This window comes from Lycium ferocissimum, chromosome 7, assembly GCF_029784015.1.
Source record: "Lycium ferocissimum isolate CSIRO_LF1 chromosome 7, AGI_CSIRO_Lferr_CH_V1, whole genome shotgun sequence".
In the NCBI taxonomy this organism is placed as follows: Eukaryota; Viridiplantae; Streptophyta; class Magnoliopsida; order Solanales; family Solanaceae; genus Lycium; species Lycium ferocissimum.
In genome coordinates, this window is record NC_081348.1 from 23,608,260 (window position 1) to 23,630,842 (window position 22,583).

Here is a 22,583-nt window from a genome sequence, read left to right on the forward strand (position 1 = left end):
GTGCAAATGACCCATTACTTAATAAAGATTAAAAAGTTAAAAATGTTCGTGAACTATCTGAAATAAGTCGTCTTTATCTTTTCGTCAATAATTCTCTTCATTTTAATATTTGCCGTTACAAAACTGACACACACATATATCACCGCTTACTAATGATATCTAATTAAAAATTAATCAAAGAAATTAGCATGTTTTACCGACACATGACTGCAATTTAACTAGGATCCTTCTTTACTTACCTCTCGTTGTCTCCCCATTACTCTTTCTGTGTTGTGATAATAATTCTTGTTATTATTATCATTTTGGTGCAAATGCACGTATATCACATTGTTAATTATTTTAAGCTTAGTATCAACACGTTTCCCATGGTTCATTACGTATTTTTCCTGCCTTGATTAGTGCAATAATTTCCATAATTTAAAATTCGAGATAGCTAAACAAAATTTTAACATGACAATGACTGACGTGCCTTTTGGATCACAATATTTTGGTCACAACTTTTTAGATTTGTTTCATTAATATTTGGTTTGAGTAATTAGCAGGGAACTGAAAATTTATGAATCTAGCTAATTTGTATTGAATTTTTTAAATGTCTTTCATTTGCTAAAGTATTTAAGTATTATATATTACGGGAGAGGATGTATATTTATGTACAATGAGAGAATTCTTCATTACAGCCCTGAATTTTTAAAAAGGTATATTCTCTGGCATTCTGATAATGCATATGCATATATTTAGCTTGATAACAATATATATTTTCTTTCAAACTTTGCAAGGTCTAGTTACTATACACCATCAAATTAACCTTTTTGACCAAAGATGATAGTATTCAAATTTTCTACAATTTGAAAAGAGTGTCGAGAATATACTTTAAATGGTACCATTGTAGATCACTAGATTGTATGTTACTTAAGAGAACAAACGAATGGCCCCGTCAATTTTTAGATTTAAGTCCCATAAATACAAAAATACAGTGAAAAATAAATTGTACAAAATTATACCCCAAATTCCTAGCAATTTCAAGGCAAATCAGTCCTTTTTCTGGAGCAATGACTTGACTTTTATGAGTTTGGGTTGCAATAATAATCAATATAAAAATTGGCTGAAATTATGAAGGTTAACGTGGAGTTCTTATTCAAAATAATAAGTGCATATTAAATTAGTCAAGAAGAACTACAAGAGTACAAGTTTCTGTTTTATTCACAATTTATAATCGATATTTCATTTGTTCATGCTAATAAAAGATATTTTTCCTATAGATAAATGTTGATTCAGATCAATTTTGCGTCAATGTATTCAGATTATTATTGCACCCGCTATAATTTTATGACAATAACATTCTACGCGACTACTTGTCAACCCAACGACTTCGTTGCGTTGGCTTTTTATTTTACTTCTTAAATATTAGTTAAAGAATTTATTCACTGTCGATCTCAACTATGCCCTAAGACAAGACATAAAAAATATCATAAACTGGAGATTGTAGGACCAAGTGAGGTGACATAGAAAGAATATTCCATGAGATACTGGGTCATCTTTTTCTCCCCTCTGATAGTAGAACTTATTAACGTGTCGCTAAGGGTACCATAAAATTCAATTATCAATGTGTCACTGGATTATGATATGAATTGATTGCCGAGTTCGACTTTGACTAGTAGTTTTTTAAAATATAAAAATGTGATGCACGAATGTTTTCGTTAAATCAATAAATAGAAAATGTGTCCTTCATACATATTTGTAATTTAATCGTAGTTAAGTAATGTATTCTTACTTCATTTTCAAGTATTAAAATTAAATTTATTGATTTAGAGTAACTAGCGGGTAGTATAATTCTCGAACATCCAACAAACAGAAATTTCATGCATGCAATTAAGGGTGTACATGGACCGGGTTGATTCGGATTTTTTAAACACCAAACCAAACCAATTGCATCAGGTTTTTAAATTTATACACCAAACCAAACCAATAAAATTTGGGTTTTTCAACCTCGGATTTTTCGGGTTTTTTTGGAATACTCTTCATACAAAACATATAACTTTTACTTCAAATATTTCTTTAGTCCTAGTAAGATACAACTATATAATTAAGGTGTTTCTTATGAATATAACACGGAATGTGAGAAGAGCGATGACATTGTATTAAAATATTCAACAAAAGCTAATAAAATCGGTTAAAATAAATATTGCTAATTAACAAGCCATAAAAAAAATGACCATAATCTAAAAATACTAAGTCATGCTAAAATAAGTACGGCTAATAACTATTAATTACATGAAAAAGAAAAAAAACTCAAGTTATGTATTTTCACTCTATAAATCAATTATGCAAAACTAAAGAATAAATATCCAAAATTATTATCATTCCTAGTGGTAAATTGAATTTCTTTTATTAACATTAGTGTTGAGTTGGTTTTGGTTTGGACTTTATTTGAGTTACTAACATCCATAGGGTATAAAACTTATTGACATTCAAAATTCTAAGTTCAATCTTGAATACTATGATAATAGATAAAAAAAACTACGAAAAAAATTTAAGAAATATTTATAAATTACATTACAAATAAATAGTTTTATGTATAAAATATTTAAAAATTGAATAAATGTAATGTCGGATTGGTTTAGTTCGGTTTGACTTTTTTTTAGTTAAAACCAAACCAAACCAATGATGGTCGGATTTTTTTTTCAACACCAAATCAAGTCAAACCAAACCACTAGTCGGAATTTTTTCTCGGTTTGACTTGGTTTGACTCGGTTTGATGCGGTTTGTCAGTTTACTTTGTACACTCCTACATGCAGTCTTTCTCCTCCTCTCACAGCCCTCAGCCATACTTCTTTTTTTTTTTTTTTTTTTTTTATTTTTGTTAGGCATTTAGACTGTGTTTGGTACGAAGGAACATGCTTTCTTGGAAAGTGTTTTTTAGAAAAATAAGTGGTTTCTTAATTATTTTCTTGTGTTTGTTGCGTAAATAAAAAAAATTATCCTAAAAATATTTATATATAATTTAGACAAATACTATGAGAGTGGGGTGGGAGTGAGGTGAGTTCGAGGGTGTGGGAGAACCCATGTCAAAATTTTAAAAAAATTCGCAAGGCAAGTTTAATTTCGCTCTCATGGGGCTTTGTTTTCTCTAATTTCATAGAGAAGTCATTTTTTTTTCATTTTTAAGAACTTAATTTAAAAAAAAAAAAAAAATTCTACAAATTTTAACCAGGGAACACAAAAAAATGCATACCGAACACACGCTTAACCTCATCTTAGGTGCTAAGTGGTGTGTAAGGTTGGTTTTGCTATAGTGCCATTTACTGATATGGTCATGGAATTTTCTCAAATACCACATCATTTTTCAGTTATCACCATTCACCAGGCCCACTGGCATTGTTTAAATTTGTTGCATGATGCTGTATTGCTTTTAATATCAAGATCTGATGCTCCTAATCCAAATAATGCTTTATCACAAACAATTAAAATAGGCATTTTTTTTATATATATATTTCAGGTTTAATAGTCATGATCAAGTGACTAGTTCATCTTATTCTGTATAAAGCCTTAAAAAATCTATTTCGATTATTAAAAAAGTATTTGTCCATGTAAATATTTTACACTGGCAACATTCATCCGCCATAGTATAAAATTTAGTATTTTTGCTTGACATATATATATATATATTTAGCTTAATATATTGAAGTGACTGATAATGGAAAATAGCTCCAAAGTCTATGGCTTCTCTTAGTTCATTTTCTGATTTTGAGTTAGTTTTCGCGAATGAATGAGTACATATTTTAAATGAGTTAATGTAACGCTTTTGGTCGCTCAGTAATTAGTAAATTCTGATCTAGTACTTGTGATATCTGATTAAGCACATAACTTTCAATTTATTGAAATATAAACTTTGATCCCTTTATTTCTAATATTCACAAATTTGCTATAATTGTTAAGTATTTCATAACTTTATTATATAGTATATCCTACATTAAGTTTGTGTTACTCCGCATTTGAAGGTAATATAACTCCAAGAATAATTTAAATATAACCTATTCTCTACACAAAATGACTGAAAACATAAAGTATAATAATTAATGATCAAATATGCCAAATCATATGTTACAAGGACCAAATCAGAATTACCGAGCCATCAAAAGTAGATAATCCATAATTTAAAGGGAAAATTACGTGTGGTCACTACTCTAGAGCAAATATTACTACTATTATCCGTATTATTAAGTAATTACAAACATTACCATTAATTTACCAATTTTACCAAAACTTGAATTTCGCCCATTCCCACCTTTTTGCTTTCGATTTCAAGGTAAAATATTCTTACAACTATTTTAATTATATTTACTCCATTAGTTATTTATACACAAGTAGTTATTGCAACCGGATTCTACCCAATCTTTATCAAATCTGCTCATTTTGAAACTTCTCTCAAATTTTTGTGATTTCCCACCCTTAGAACAATCCCGTTCTCACTAAACCTGTCACCCCTAGAAAGAGCTCTTGTCTTCAGGGTCGTGCCATATGTGAGGGTGGTCCATGTTTTTATATGATTTTTTTTTTTTTTTTTAAATCCGTTCAAACTCTGCATACACATATCATGTTTCTTTCAGGTGAGTACATCAAGTTAACAATGTGAACTAATGAAGCACATAGCTTGACCAAGGAAAATAAATCCAAAACGGAAAAATTGATTGAAGCAGCTAACCATCAAAGTCTCATGATTGTACTAACGAGGACCAAGAAATGAAATTTATTATTGACTTAATCCTGCTCAAGGATGGTTTATCATAAAAAATTATACTATCAATTAGCTACCAAGATAATGTAAATGAAACTAAATTAGTCTCACATACATGATTATACATTCTTGCAATTCATAAATTAAAAAAAATACACAAATCATACAATTAATTAGTCTCACACATACACTCACACGGTTCATATAAAAAAATATACAAATCATACATTGTATATACATAATTCATACAATTACGTCTCACATACACATTTATATAAAAAAATACACAAATCTTACAATATATATACACAACTCATACAATAATTAGTTATGGAAGAATTTCGTGGACAGAAGAATTTGTTATGGAAGGGAGATTATGGGGGATTGTATCCGCAAAGAATGTAAACTGAAACCTTTTTTTGGGGGGATTCTATTAAAAAAAAAAGGAAACTGAAATGCATATCCCTTACAATAATGCGTTATTAGGGGGAATTATATTTAGATAAACTTGTATTCTACAGGGACTTACCATATTTTGTATGATTTGGTAACCAAACAACCGGTATTTTTTGTAAAATTGATTTTTCTGGTACTATGGGTAAATAGTAATACAATATTACATGCACATGTAATTTTCCCAAATTTAAATTGTCTGAACTAGACAGGCCTAAATTGATCAGATGAAAACCAATTTGTGTTATGTGCAAGAGCTTACGAAGAAAGTTTGCCCATTAAAAGTTACTTTTTTTTTTTTGAAGAAATTATCAAAGTTATTGACCTTCATTTGGGGTGGTCTTTAATTTTTGTCCTTCAAATTGGTGGTCTTTAATTTTTCCTTAACAAAATATCCGGGTCCGGATACACGCGATTGAATCCTTGTCTTTTTGAAAAAAAAATAGAAATTTTTGCTTAGATGCGAGGGTTCGCAACTCTTCAAAAAAACTCGTCGAAGGGCAAAAATTAAAGCCAAGGTAAAAGGGGCCGCCTTAAGGCAGAGTGTTGAAGGCAAAACTCTGCCGTGCGAATCCAAACTCTACCTTGCGAATTTTTTAAAAATTTTTGGTTGAGCGAGGGTCCAAAGTCGAAACCAAAAAAATTTAAAGAATTCCAAAAATTAAAGACCACTCCCAGCGAAAGGTTAATCCTGCAAATTGCCCCAGAAGTTACAGGATCGGCCCATTTTCCACAAAAGATTTGAAATTTTCCTATATAAACCCACACTACTCTCCCGCTGGATTATCAACGCAGATCACACCTTGCAACTGCTCAAAGTAACTTCAAAGCGCTCTGAGTAATTCAAATGAATTTACAAATCTGATTGATATCTTCATCAGTTAGGGTTCCAAATCGAAGCTTTTAAATTCTCGAAAATGAAGTTGAAGATGAACAAAGCATCGGATCTCAGCTCTATATCTGTTCTTCCTCCTCATGCAAGGTTTGATTCAACCTCTATTTCATGATTTCATCTCAGTAAATTGCCTATCTCTTTCTGTTTCTGCGTTTTCTTCGCATGCATTATAATTTGAATGTATGGATTGAGTGAGATCGAGAGAAAATTTCTGTAATATTGAGCTTCTTCCTGAGAATTTCCTGTTTGAGAGAAATTTTCTGTAATATTTGGATGTTTTTGTGTTCTATAAACACACATTTACACATGTATGCATGTATGTTGTGTGGATAAATAGCTAGGTAGGAAATTTACCGTAATATTGATTTTTCTTTTTGAGATGATATGAGAAGAAGGTCAGGTGCTGAGCCGATCCGTGTTTCTGCTTTTTTCCTCATACATTACAGCTATTTCAATGTTTATTATGTCTGATATACCGCATATATACACATACATATGAGATTTTACCATAAATATTGAGCCTATTTTGATGATATGAGAAGGAGGCCAAGTGTGGTACCGAGTGCAGCAGAGTCTTCCGTCTTCGGGAAAAGCCAAACGTCACAGATTCGGTCACAGCAGCAATCACAACAATCCTTATCACAGGGATTTTCGTCTCAGCAAGCAATCTACTCTCAGCTATCACAGAGCTCTCTCGATGAATTTATCCCTAATGAGCAAGTAATTCCTCCATCTCGCTCCTATCTTTCACTTATACGAATAATAATTGTTAGTGAGATGACATTTTACTACACTTAGACTGCTAACTAATGGTAGTATACCAAGGAACTGATTCATTCAGTGTGGATATGACAATGATTGACTTCGCAAGCTGGCACGTCTACCACGGTTATCAAAAAAAAAAAAAAAAAAAAAAAAAGAAAGAAAGAAAAGATATGATAATGATTGACTATATAAACCATTTTGGTTAGCAACTTCTAAAGAATGCTTAGCAAGACTTGAATCTGTTATATTGCTTAGGTTACTTATTGACTGTAACTTTGCATTGGTATGCTTTGTGATTCTTGAAGTAGATGAAGTTAGCGTTTGACTATGATTTACTTTGTTAGATGCTGTATCAATACACAGCACTCACTTTATATGCCGTATTTGATTTAAGTATGACATTAGTGATAGTTGAAAAAATATTAGAGTTAAATTTTAAATTTGAACAGCTTTGGAAGTTCTGAAAGTTGCATTAAAAATGAATGCTGTCAATATTTTGGAAGGTGCTTTTTTTTTTTTTTTTTTTTTTTAAAAAAAAAAAAAATTGTTTTTATTATATAGGGGAAGGGGAAATGGGGAGGGGATTACAATGTGAGGATTCGAACCCTCACCAACAAGGTGAAAGTTCAGGTAGCCAACCAACTGAGCTACTAGATCCCTTAAATGGAAAAAGTGTAGGGATGGAGGGAGAAGTAGATATTATTTACCATCCTTACTGTATTGAACAATGAAATCATAAATTCTGTTGCCGCGTCTGTCAGAATGTTTCTTATTACTACATGACAGCACAGGGGATTGTCAAAGTGCACTTTGAAGTGGTTGTCCACAATTAGGCTGTAGAGCTTCTCAGAGTTTATATACAACTAGTTAATTGATGGAGTCTTGTCTTTTAAATTGAGCATATGCCTTCTTGGTTTCAATGCTGCCCGGGACACAGTTCTACAAAACTTTCTACTTTATACATGGGAAATTTTACTCATCTCATAGCAAACAAAATGCTGTTATGGGAATTTTACATCTTAAAGCAAACGAAATGCTGTAACTATTTATAAATTTTGTGCAGAGATTGTGTTCTCAAGAAAGAGAAAATTCAGCAAAGAGGATGAGCTGTATGCCTCAGATCAATTACACACGAGAAGAAAGTAAACTGCAGTTATCAAAACCTTCGACCAATTATATGCGCAAGTGGTCAGGTCTTGAAAACAAATGTAAGTCACAATTCTACCACCAGAAAATAAATGCTCTCAACTTCTGTTTAATATCTAAGGAAAATATACTCCAGTTTGGCGGACCATTTGCAGCTTAATCATTGGACTAAACATGTTTATGAATTCTAATTTTTCTGAACAGGCCAGATTACTGAAGAACTTGAACACAAAATTGGAATGGTAGAGACTTCATTGAGCAGGCAAGGAATGATCTTAGATTCTATTCAGAGTGATATTATGCAAGTTAACCGGGGAACAAAAGAGATACTGATGGAGAGTAAGTATTCACTGCCCTTTTAATTTACAACGATGCGGCTAAATAATTGGGAACTCCAAAGAGCCCATCTCATCAGTTGAAGAGTGTGGAATTCTGTTCAGAGATGCCTGCTGGTCCTATTAAAATTTTCTTGCAAATATTTCTGGTGGATGTCCACACAAAAAAAAAAAAAAAAAAAAAAAAATGGCAACAAAAACTAACACATTAGTTTTTCTTCTAAATTTTCTTTCAGTGGAAAGCTTAAGGCCGAAGTTAGTTTCTCATGATGAACTGTTGCAATTACTGGTAACTATAGCTTAGCTGCTTGCTCACGTCCAGAACTTAAGTTTCTGTTTGTTTTATAATACTTCCTAATCCATGTGACATGCAATATCCAGAACAAGGGGAGGGAAGATCTGAAAGCTAGCCTGGAGGGGACCTTCAAATCCATGTTTGAAGAGCTGAGGGAGAGTAAATATCCAGAGAACATCAGGGATCTTTTATCACTACTTAGAGCTATGCCCAACAAAATTGACATGTCCATTTTGCAACTTCAAACTGATTTGAGCAAGACCTTGGCTAAAGAGGCATGTTGTATATTAAAACTGCCTTTTCTAGTTCATATTTAGGCTACCCTCTGTAGTTGGGTTAATGCTGCTTCATCTATATTCCTATTGCTTGCAGATAATTGCCCTCCGCCCAGATTGTGAAGGACAAAAACATGAAACTGGTCCGGTTGATCCACCAAAAGTACGTTTTCAAGAACATTTTTTTCCTAATTCCATAAGATTTCTATGAGTATTGAGTGTAATGAAGAACACAATCAGAAATCTTAGTGCATTTGAACATTTGTAGGGCATCAATGGTTGTATCCCTCCTCGTGAAGTGAAGTTTCTAAAGAAGTAAGTGCTCAAACTTCCGTCATATGATCTTCCTTCCCATCGCCATCACCGCAGCCTTATTTTAAATCTTTAAGTAGCAACGATTATTCAGTAGCTCTTCAGTCTGCAAAATTTATAACCACTTGATGGTTTCTCTCACTATTTGCATCATTTCTTTGCAATATGCATAAGCTGTAGTCATTTCACAATCCCCCTTGAGATGTGTGTATTGACACTAGAGAACACTTCCGGCTGTGAAACACACTCTGTCATTAAGAACTACTAGGTTGTGAAGATTTACGGCATAGTCTTTTGATCCATATCATAGCCAGAAAGTGAGTATCCCCATTTCTCACATTAGCTATATGAAGGAAAAGGAAAGCAATCCCCTTCATCCTCAAAAGCTTTAATGCAAGTTAGCATTCATGATAAACCAAATGAAATAAGAAAAATTCTAAGAACTTTGCTATAGCTTCAAAAGCAATCTTAAAGATATTTTGTTTACAAAGTTTTGCTGATCTTTCTAACATTGAGGGACTTAATTCCTAATGGCTGTGCAATTGCAAGTCGCCAAGCATTTCTTTTCCCTTCTGGTTCAACAATGAATCTCAGAGATCAGGAAACAACTTTACTGCCAAAGATTGAATCGGGAAGCTGGACTACAGTAAAAAATACCCAAACTTGTATGAAGCAGAAAATTCCCAGCAGAAGTCACAAACAGAATGAAGCATTTCAACAGGTAATTTTCTCATTGCCCTTATGCAAACAAATGTTTGTTGAGTTCTGAGCAATAGTCGCTTCCTTTGTGGCATGAAAACATCCAAAATAGAAACAACGGGGTTTTAGATGTTGTATTTATGATATGTCATAGTCCACTACCTCTGACGCTTTCACATTGAAGTTCACAAAAAATGCTTTGTTCAGCACACCACAATTTTTATAACTTGAAACTGTATCACTCTATATTCTCAGAGCTGACAACTGGCTATCCATTTCAGGAAAGGGAATGTAGAGTTACCATTGAATCTGATGAGGATATTGGCGCAGGCTTTTCCTGCTTGCTTGAAGAAAATGGAACAGGTAATTTGCACTTCTTGCCTGCTTCATTCATTTTTGAGGATTTCACCATAATGCAGTTTGACAAGCAGTGATTTCTACATCCTGTAATTGATCATTGTGTTTATTGACCTAAAGGGAACATATTCTATGTTGAACTTATCTAATGAATTTAGACAGATCTATTTAGATGTATATCAAATTATATCCTATATCTCAAGACTCAGCACTGACAAGAATGACCTTCCCGTACTTTTAATCACGCAGAATGCCTAAGATCTATAATATGAAATATGAAATCAATAATCAAAGTAACGAGAAAGAACATGTTTAAAAGCCTGAAGCATCTTTGTTACACCCTATACTATTAAGTATTTCATAAACCAAAGAGAAACTGTTAACCATCTCTTCCCTTTGTCAGTTGGGGTACAGTAGGGAATTTGAACCTGTTCTGAGGTTTTATTGTCCCAAGGAGTCTTTTTCATTTTCTCTGAAATAATCACATTTCGAGTCTGTCCTGAAATAAGAAATCTTGAGCAATAACTGCAGCAACTGTGTTTTTTCACAGACTGAAACAATACATTTATTTTTGGGGTCGTTTGCTATAGATTTGAGTGCTTAAACTGTCTTTCCCTTAAAAGACACAGGAATTCATCGACTAGATGATGCAAAGGAAGAGACTGCACGCATATTGAGGAAAGCAAGGAGGCGGAAGAGAAAGCATTTGAACACTATCTTTATAGATTGAAGGTACACTGTGACAATTTATAATCCGCTGAATTAATGTCCTGTGATTTCATAAGCAGTAAAAAATGTATTATTGTTTCTTCTGTCTTTCCTTAGCCGATATAGGACATGTAGTTTGCAATTCGATGTTTCATTATTGTAAGAAAATCCCCGACTGGTTATTACATAGCAAGCAAAATCTGTGCTGTTGCTGCAATATGCAGTCTTGAGGTGATTGTTACCTTTCCAAGGGGATGTCAGCAGACTCATCGCCCTTTATAACATGTGATGCACCGGGATTACGTAAGTAATTACTATCAAAATGAGTATGATGTTTTCATTTTTGAATTGCATAAAGTTGGCTGGTTAGGTCATTGCATCTTCTGCATGCGATGTTTTATTAGCTATTGAGAGTAAATATTATGCCAGGAACAAAGTTTGAGTGGTATAGGTGCTTAGCAGGAACAAATTTAAGTTAAAGTGTCAAAGTGAATTATTCCGACAAGTTTAGGGGGCTCCATATGTATTCACTCAATATTATACTATGATAAAAGTATATAATATGGAAAAAAAGAATCACATCTCAACTTGTCGAGGTGAACTTAGAAACACCAAAGTCATTACTTTAATGCGTGAATGAAAGCCTATTAAGCAGGGAGAAAAAGGAAGAATTCGAAGAGTCTTTACTAATTCTTGGATTTGGATGGTCAGTTCTTTTTTGTTTACATCTTGTACTACACTTTATCAAGATTCTAAAGCCTAAATAAGAACCATTGGCCCCTGGTGAATCTATTCACATAATTTTCTTTAGAGCATAAATATTGTGTAGAATTTGTGCTTGTTCTCTCTTAAGAATCTATAGACCATCCGCCATGTTCCCTGCCTGTTGCTTTTGGTGTGTTAGGTTCCTTATTGACTTAGTAGAAGTTTAGCCTTAAAAAAATCAAAAACAAAAAGAAGTGGCTTTAGTAGAAGTAGCAGGCAATTACTAGCCAGATTCGTGGTGTGTTTTTATATGATAAGAAGCATGCTCACTCTTCTGCACAAATCCTCTGGAAGGGATGGATGCGTGTGTTGGTGGGTTTCTTCTCCTTTTTGAATATCCTCCAATAGTCCGAACAAACTTTCACAGGAAATTTCCCTTCCTGCAATCACCTACTATGCTTCCATACATGGCTATGTAACTCCTTAAGTTCAAAACAGTCACTTTGTAAGTTGAACTTTTCTTTCAGGACCCACATTTTAATTGAGACAGATGAAGCTTTTAACTTTTAAGCATCACTAATTGTAGTTATACTAAAATAACAATTAATGTTAATGTAGTAATATAGTGAAGTTACTTTCTTACTCCTTCAGTTCCAACTTATGTGGCATACTTTGAAGCAACACTAAATTTAAAAAGAAATATAGAATTTTGAAACGAGATCTAAAGAACATCTCTCTATGGCACCATTAGTAAGTACGTATTCAAGGCTTTAGCAGGTTTGTAGTCTGTTGATATTGTGGTCTTAAACATACCATAATATTTGTGCAACTTTAAAATTTTTGAAATTAGTGGCCTTCAACCATAATGTTTGTACGACTATAGTTTTTTATTACGGGTAAAATGAAAAGTGTAAAAGTTAATTGTTTTCAAATATAAAGTTGTATCATTCTTTTTTTAGCATACTAATTACAAAATAGTATCACTTAAACTGAAATTGGAGAAGTATATAGTTATTTATTAGTACTTCATTTATTCTACTTTCTCTACTCTCATTTATCTAACTTGTGATGTAACTTGGATAGGCAAACAGCGGACTTTGAGTTAGATTACTTCCATTTTGAATAAGAATATCTTTTTCATGAAAGGCTTAGGCTTTGCCAGTATTTATGCTGACTTTTCGATCATCTTGCCTAAATTCTTCGTTCGTTAGCCAGCCCATTATACTGGGGAGTCATGGCTCTCGCCAACTTTTCCTTTTTCCCAATCTAATTAGTTTCCAATTGAATAATTGTAGGTTGAAATATTTGTTTTTTCCAATTGGTCAATCCTGATTATCCGTCTTCTCATTGCAGTCACATGATAAACGACTAGGACTTGCTAGTCTTTTACGTCTGTTACACATTAAAACCAAACGTTTTGATCTAAAGAAAAAAAACGAAAAAAAACAAAAAAAACAAATGAGGGAACAATGGTTTCCTTGTGGCGTGCAGAAAGGGAAAGTATAAGAGATAGACACTTTTTTATGATATCAGAACGCACGATGAACTTGTCGAAGCAATTCACTGCAGAAACTTTTCATTTTCCAAAATGCATGCTTAAATATTTTTTACACTGTACTGAAACTTTGTTAGGACCAGTACAAACTTGAATAATTGAGGGAGGAAAAGTAGAAGAAGTGAGATGTTTTGTTGGTATTAGAACTCTAGATGTCCTCCAGTTTAGCAAGTAATAACATTGGCAGAAAAAGAAAAAAATAAATAAAAAGAAGCATCTTTAAAAAAGAAAGGTTTAGGTCCAGAAGGATTGATCCTTTCACTTTTCTAAAGAATTGGACGCTTTTGATCTGTTCTACTGCATCATGCACTTTTTTGCCATAATATATATATCTGCACATGCTTAGCTCCCCATGTGTAATATCTTTAGCGTGGTGAAATGATAAGTTTTTCTAAACTAGTCACATTTTAATCTTCATTTTTCTTAGCCAAAAGCCTAACCTTTTTGACATTACATTGAATTTACCCCTTCCTAGATCCGTAAAACTCATTTTTAGGCCTAGAAAGTGTAAAGAAAAGAATAATTTTGTTGGCTTTGCATATATATAGCCACTATGTGGGGTTGGTTAGTGGTGCGTTCCTGTGTTTGTCCTATTTTGTCCTCATAATGATGAGTTACGCAATGTCTCAATTCAAGTTTCCCGTTCCCTATTATTCAAGTCTCGATGAATAGAATTATTTGATAATATATATATATATATATATATATATATATATATATACTTTGTCAAATTAATGGAGGTACGCATAAATTGGTTCAAACACTACCATTCTTAAAAAAGATACTCCATCCTATTTCAAATATTAATAGTTTTGGTTAATTAAATTTATCTCAAAAGTATTTGGCTGTATTTGTTTTGAATAGTAAAGTGTTAATTAAGGGAGATGTTTAAGAAGAAATAAAGGGTAATTTTACATACTCCTTAATTAAATGTCTTACTAAGGGGCGTACAAGAATTTTATTAAAAGACATATTATATTAGGGCATTTAAAGATTAAAATCTTGAACTACTTTATCCGTCGACTCCATGTTTTGGATGCTTGCTTTTTTCAATTTTTTTTTGCTATCGTTCGTGTATTTATGAATCCAAGTAGATACTCTAATCATTAATCAATGAAAATACAGCACAAATGATCACATTAGAAGAATTTGATTCTGGTGATTTTTTTAATTCCGTCGAATCGCAACCACCATGTCCTACAAGCACACACAGGTACACACTTGGTGATGAACTTGTATTTTTATCATTTAACAACTTTGATTTGTCAATATAATCATCAAACCCTATATGGATAAAGAAACAAAAATCGAGGGGTTTTTATTGATTGTTTAATTACGTTACTTTGTCTTGTGTCCTTTTCATTTGTCAAATAACTCACACTTTGATCACTACTTTAACCTTGGATTCCTTTGCTTCGGAATATGTATTATAAGTTGATTTAATTTAAAATGCAAACATACCCGAACAGTAAAAGAATTTTTCTTAAATAGCCCCATTGATTAAGTTCTATTGGCCTTCTCAAGATGTTGAGGCGAAAATCAAAGATAAAAAGATGACATGAAGGCAAACACTTTGTGGGTGGCAGTTGTTAGGCTAATTAAGTTGATTTATTTTAAAAGAAATCATCATTCCATTGCATCTTTATACTTCCAACTCATAATATCTAATAAACTATTTTGATCAAGATTACACTTCCGAATCTTGCCCACTTTAGACAGTTTGACTGTTCTTCCTAGGCACATGTCTCAATTGCCGTAGGATTGGAGTTATAGTTTAAATCTCGCAACTTTACACAAATCGGTTTTATCACTTAACTAATCACTGAACTACTCGAATAGATGAATATAATTACTACGATATTTTATCAGAAAAGTCCGTTATCTTTTACTATTTCGCTCAAGAAGTCACTCAAATAGAAAAGTAATAGTATATCAAACATCTTTTAATGATGTGTCACATAATTTCTTAAATCAAAAAATTAAAAACATTAAATTCAATACACCTAAAACCTTTTATCCGAAGCGTAAAATTCTCATTCTTTTATATGCTAAACAATTGCCGAAAAGGTACAAATGCAAAAAGAATAAATTACGGTAAACAGTGGACTCAAATAGTAAAACTCAATATGAAATAGTTTGGAATTACTTATGTTGTCCATGGAAGAACCCCACCTCAAAAGTATTTTAAGATAAAGTCTCAAATACGATGATATCATCAGATAGGGCCAATACCTTAGAAAATCGACTAAATGAGAATAGCCGACAAAATTTTGAATAAAATGAAAACTCCAAAACATTTCTCCTTGGAAGAATTAGCCATCCACCCGCCCACCTACAAGTCAAGACAAAGTTAAATAAATTATAAAAATAACTAGTTTGGTTTGTCACAAAGTTATTTATTATGATGGTAGTTCCCACAACATAAACTATGATTTCTTTTCGTGGAAAACCATAAAAAATTAGTTGGGAAATAACAGTACCAAACAATTCTTTATAACATCATTTGAACAGCTTCCCAACGAAGAATCTGATGCTGCATTATATTAAATATTTTCCTTCTCACAATAAATAATTTGGCTACATCAATAAATAATCATAATAACGTCAAAAAACATGAAACTAACCAAAACATGATGCTGCACCTCTCTTATTCAATTGATTTCTGTATTAATTAGTTATTTCACCCAATCTGGTAAGCCACGGGACAATTTAGCCAGTAATCATCATCAATTAGTGTTTATCTATTTTGTTGGCATTTGTCTATTAGGTAAATCCACTACATTTTACTATCAAAAAATTCACATGCAAGTCATTTCCAAAATGTCAAACTCTTTAAAATTGCCATGAATTATAAATAGAAGAACTTATTTAACTGATCTTTTGGCAATTAGATAAAGTATTACAATGTCGTTGACCTATGGCTTGTATCTTTAATTTGATGTAGTGGAACATTAATAAAGAAAGAATATATGAAACAAATTCGAACCTAGATTAATACCTATCTTGAACAAAATCATTTATCCAATTGAAAAGGGCTTGTTAGATGCCGATTTGGTAAGTTCAATAATTAGTCGCACCAAATTAATCATTTGTTGTAACAAAGCATTGGTTAGAGATGGAAGTGTTGAACCAACTGAAAGAATGTCCCGGTGCAGTTCAACATTGAAAGTTATAATGGCACGTTTTTGGATTAACAAGCTATGTATGGATTAACATATAGTACTATTAATCAAACTGATAAACTCGTAACTAGTAGCCCCAAAATGCTCAACATGTGTGCTTGTTACTTGTGGATGAAAAAGTTGGTGTGGAATCATTGAATTGGACAACGGGTACGTGAATAGGAATGAGTAGTTTTTGTTGTGGTCCTCTCAATTCCACTATTTGGCCTCACTTTAATTATGTTGAGTCTCTTCTAGGCCAAGCAACACACACCTCATTCTATCTAGGCATATATATGGCATGCCAAAAATATTCACCCCTCCCTCTTTCACATGATAAAATCTTATCCGCACTTAATGTTTATAAATCAATGTATTTTACCCATTACTAAGTATACAAGAATGTTTGACTGATCACATTCCCTACAAATTCGATCGCAAATCCGTCGAAACCAATATCGATGAGTTAAATTTCGTCATATCATCGGACGTCTATTGAAAATTACAGTTTTTAGTAGTGATCATGTTTAAGTAATAAATTAAGTGAGAGTATACGTCGCTTAATCATTATTAGATGATAAAAGAATATATTGAAGATATAGATCATGCTATTATTTATTTGGTGTAAATACTGAGTCTGAAAAAGTTTTTATTCTCTTTACACCCCCACTGCTCCTCCAATTGCACCTTTAATGTGTCAAAATGAAGGAGGGACCAATATTAGGATCTCAAAAGGAGTTAAGTAAAAGTAAGGGTCACGATTCAATCTGTCTAAAATTTATTTTACTTATTAAAAGTTAGATATAACTTGATTTCTTGTTACAATCGGATCAAAAAGATTTTTCTTTGCTATCTCACTTTTGTTTTTGTAGCTACATTACCTTAGTCCAAAATAATTGGTTAAGAATCAAACTCGAAAATTTAGCTGGCCGGTCAATTTAAGTTCATCAACTCATTTTAATCCGTTTAATTACATCACTCTTCCAAGTCCCAGCTTATCAAATTTAAAGTAGTACTTAAGTAATATTTTAATATCTTTACGTTCCTTTATACATACTCAACTTAGAAATTTCAAAATTAATTGCATTTAAGTACAATGAATCACCAAGACTTTAAGTTGATTGAAACCTTTATCTTAGTCCATACTCAGGCTTAATTCTACAGTGTTATTTATATTTAATAATAATAAATTTAAGTCTAGATAGATCAACAAGCAACCGCTGGCAATTTCTTAGCTAGAGATGTGACAATTAAGTCAAAAAGGGGAAAGGGATGGAATAATTGAATATCTAGTCAGTCCCCTACAGTTTTGCTAATTAATACTCATTGATTGTATGTAATTTAACCTAAGATGTCTACATTTGGACTCTGTCGATGGTCCCTTTAAGTCGATTGCTAATTTCGAGTTAAAAATACTACTCTCTACCTTAATTACATTTTTTTAAGCGGATTCCATTTTTACGTATTTGTGATCTTTAAATTAATTATTCTGGGTTTTTAATTTTTTGCCCTTCACGTTACAGCTCTACAGTGTTATTTATATTTCGAAGTTAATAATTTTTTAAAAAATTTAAGTCTAGATAGATCACCAAGATAACCGTTGGCAATTTCTTAGCTATGAGATGTGTGACAATTAAGTCAAAGTTTAGGGGAAATCGGGACTTGTGAAGGAATTAATTGAATATCTGATCAGTCCTTTACAGCCCATAAGACATTAAGTTTAATACAAGTTTCATTGATTTTTAATGGGCAAACCTTTAACCTAAGATGTCTACATTTGGACTCTGTTGATGGTCCCTCTTTGGTGTCGGACAAGGATTTATTTGCTAATTTTTTAAAAATTTTGTGTGGGGATTCTCCGAAAGGGTTTAATGAAGGGCAAAAATTTAAAAATTTGAGTTAAAAATACTACTTTAAAAGAAGGGCACCTTAATTAAGAGAAGAGAACCATATTCATTTTACCGTAACAGATTCTCTTATATATTCTTTTTTTCTTTAAACCTTTTTTCCTTAAACAAAATGGACATGTAATTAAGAGGGAAATTAACTAGAATAACTAGCTGTGCTGTGGATGTTTTGAATATGAACCCGTAATACAAACGAGTTAGATTTTAATACCTCTTGGCAACCGAGTAATATATTGATTCTTCTTCTTTTTCCTGATTAAAAATATAATATGTATATTATATAGTACTATTACATACTATTATATTGTTTGAAATTCCTTGAGTATGTTGTAAATCGCCAAATTTTCGAATCATAAGAATGAAAAAAAAAACCCTTATAGGTAGCGCTTCTTCCTTTAACGAGCTATGTGAATTTGAATTAATCGGCACCAACCGAATACCAAATGTGAAAATAAAATAAAAATGTAATTTAGAAAGTGTCAATGTTTGACCTCAACGGAAGGCATGAAACTTTAATTAATTAGAATTTCCATTCTTATTTTCCAATGTTTTGAGAGATAAATTAATTGAATAAAGGCTTCGGATTATAATTTTCTTCCTGTACGAAAAAGTCAAGTCAAAATATGAAATTCTTTTATCGAGCACTCTACTTCAAGAATTTTCCTTGCATATTACGTTCTTTTATTTTCTCTGGTAACTTGAATTTTTCATTTCCATTTGCAATTATTTTCTTTTTACCAATAAATTACAGATCGAAAAAGAAAAAAAAAATGTATAATCTATTATTTTAGTGCGTGTACCTTGCATTTTAGAATGCACGATTGCAACTATGTCCTACCGAAACAATTAAGGAGCTGCTATACGATTCTATATATTAATTAATTACAAAATTCAAAAACAAACTATAATAACAACTAGTATTAGGTAAGCCTCTAGATTCAAATCTGAACATTCTAGTTTTTTCGAACATCGGCATGAGGGGAACAATCATAATTATTACCACCGTTATAAGTTATGATCTCCTAATTAATTTATCCAAAATTGTACTAAGTGTAAGTCAGAAATATCCAGTCCAAAAAAAAAAAAAAAAAGTGAATTAGAAAAAGTAGAGAGGTGGGGCTACGGGGGAAACAAGAAAGAGGGGCGTGGGGTGGGAGATAAGCTGTTTGTCTCGTATGGGCCTTCAAGATTAGACAATTACAATTTACACACTGTAGAAGTTGGAAGTAGGGAAATCATGGGGGTCCAACTGTTCAATTAATGTTTTGTGGGGTACTTCTGTAATATTGAATACTCACCTAATATCACTTCTGAATAAGACTAAGACTTTGATTTTGCAATATTAGTTGACATATGTTAATTAGGACCATCCAGTTATGATGTTTTCATTCTTAATCAGAATTTTCGGACTCGAATTTTGGAATTAATTTTATTTTTTTTAACTGCAAAGAGCATTTTATTCTCTCTTTAGTGAGTTTATCCAGTGCAAATTTGAATAATTCACGCTCAATAAATTTTGAATGTGAATGCTTAAAATGCTATACATAGAGTATCTACGTAGTTCAAAATTGTATTTTAATTTGCAACAAAGAAAAAAATCGTATCTATTTTATAATGTATTATGTCTATTGAATAATAATGATGTCGTCATTCAGGAAGATATAGTGGAAATATGTATTACACTCAGAACTTTCTATATTCTTTGCTTTTAAAAAAATAGGCGCATGCCTGTTTTTGGTAGATAATATATTGTACTCATGTTTGACTTTTGAATTTTAGATATTGGTCAAATGCTATCCATTTTTTCCCTTTTACTTACTTTGCTTAATTTGAGATCATAAAATGTTCTGTTGAAATTACTTTTCAACTCAAATTAATGAGATCGGATACATGAACTTTAAATATATGTTGTGTTCCATGTAAGTTGCTTATTGATCACATTCTTTCTTATTAAAAAATGAGATAGATAAAATGTATTTACTTTCTAAATGTAAAGGATCGATATGATTAATCAGAAGCTTATCAATTTTAGAGCAGAAAAATGGACTTTTTGTTACACTTAAAAATGAGGACGAATCATAAGTTAAATTTAGACTTCAAGGTGTAACTAATAACATTAAATTATTAAAGTTGATGTTCTAAACTTTGTTAGTTGCTATGTGTTACAATAAAATTGTTTACATTTGCAATATATTTGTCCCTCCCTATTTACAATTACTTTGGTTTTTTTCTTTAACTCGACTCGGCTATTTCTTGGGCAGATGAAATTTTGATACATAGTCTTACAATTTTGTGAAAATTTGTATCTTTTGTTAAGAATTGTTGACTTATTTCATTATGACTTTCTTTGTTAAAAAACACTTCTTTTTAAATTACGGATTGTTTAACCTAGGTTCTCATTGAGTTATCTCGGCTCCTATTTGTACTCTACATAATATTTGATCCACTAAACTGACATCTCTAATCATTTTAACATTTCTAGTTTTGTAATTTATCATTTTAAGAAAATCAAAATCTTACTCTTGTATTCATACTGTTTTGGATTATAAAGAATTTCTTTTTCTCCAGATTATAAAGAAAATTTATCAAGTTAAGATTTTTCTATTAAATTTTTACCGTGTTTACCCCCACAAAAAAATGTGTTCCAAACATATAATAAGACTATGTTCATTGCCTCCACTTAAGCTAAGGTAAATCAGTTTGAATTCTAAGTTACTCATTCAACGTAATTATCATTATCATCATTGCCATCTCTAAATCAACTTTTTGTAACAACTTTTTTCTTCCCTTTTCCTAACAAAATGATAATAAAGGTTGAAAATTAAATAAAGTAGTATTCTTATCTTTGTTCAATGAAATCTCTTTTCCTAATTACGTTTCTTACTTTACTTCTCTCTAATGCAAAGTGAAATCTCTAAATTCTTTTTATTAGTTTTTTTTTTTAAAAAAAAAATATCAATCAATTCCATACCAACTAGCCATATAGGTCTGTTAGGATTTTGCCCCGATTTTCTTAATATATTTGAGTTTTACTTTTCTCTTGAAGGAAAATCAAAGTATAACCATAATTGTTTATTTTTTACGAAAAGAAAATATAATTATTTTTCGTATTTTGGCTAGTCAAATTTTCTTAAGTAGGAAAAGGTTTTTTAGGCTACGATGAAGAATCCCTTTCATATAACAATGACACATAAAAGCATCCACAATGTAGTCCTTTAGAGAGTTTTGCTTGAGGGGAGATTTATTCTCTCAATAGGTTTAGAACTTTTTTTTTATTAGTTTTATCGGTCAATTGGCCAAACCCAAATCATATTATCAAAGTCCTTTTTCTAAAAAAATTTCATTGTCGTTTGATTCATTGTAGGCTTGTTTTGATAGCTTCACATTACGCCTTATTTTTTCGATCCCAATAAGGCCTTTTATGAATTTGGTAGATCTCCCTACTAATTTGAATGAAATATAGAGACAGTAACAACTCCAAAAAAGAATTTATTAAGTGACAAAATTAGATTATGAAAAATCTACTAGAAATAATTTTATTGTATTCATGAAATCCAGTACTAATTCTAATGGCTAAAGGTATTTCAATTAAACTGTAAAACCGAATTAAATTGATAAATCAAATAAATTGGTAAGAAAAAGAAAATAAGTGTATAAAACGCTCGTCCAAATTCTTACGTAACCATGGTACAAAAAGTCGCAGTTACTATTATACTCCTTCGGTCTCATACTTGTGGCGTTTCTCTTTTAGACAATCTGATAATCTTCATAGTTAAATTGAATTAGATAATTTAATATTTTAAAATTAAAATTCAAAAAATATACAAAAAGTACTAGGCATTGCAATTTTTCTCGATAAAAAATGTATCTTAAAATATTGATCAAAGTTCATATGATGTAAAGCGGAATGTGACAAATATTTCGAGACGAAGGAAATATTAGCTTAATAACACTTGGATCAGTTTTTTGTTTTTGCTTAAAAAGGAAATACAACTATTTGCTGCTCAACACTATATTCCAGTCTTATCCTAGTAATTTTCACATAATTCCACACATATCCCCTTTTTGGCCTATCCCTATCATCTACAGCTACTACTATAGTACATGAAAACAGAATACAACCAGAAGTCAATTTCTACCAAAAAGAGTGTCAAAAAGCTCACAATTTCTCTTTCTTTTCCTCATCTCTCTTTTTCTCAACGCGTATGTATCCAATGCTCATATATTTTTGTCTGATTATCCCATAATTTTTTTTTTTTTTTAAAAACACCATTTTTTGC

At 31.6% G+C, this 22,583-nt stretch overlaps 1 protein-coding gene across 1 annotated transcript; it reads left to right on the forward strand.

The window, feature by feature from the left end:
- The first annotated feature begins 5,907 nt into the window (after positions 1–5,907).
- Positions 5,908–11,282, forward strand: LOC132063906 (putative recombination initiation defects 3). Its single transcript, XM_059456655.1, has 11 exons — positions 5,908–6,170; positions 6,626–6,803; positions 7,912–8,056; positions 8,199–8,333; positions 8,566–8,618; positions 8,711–8,899; positions 8,997–9,062; positions 9,168–9,214; positions 9,761–9,932; positions 10,192–10,273; positions 10,891–11,282. The coding sequence occupies exons 1-11, from the start codon at positions 6,106–6,108 to the stop codon at positions 10,995–10,997; spliced, it is 1,239 nt and encodes a 412-aa protein (XP_059312638.1). The 5' UTR covers positions 5,908–6,105; the 3' UTR covers positions 10,998–11,282.
- Positions 11,283–22,583: the final 11,301 nt, after the last annotated feature.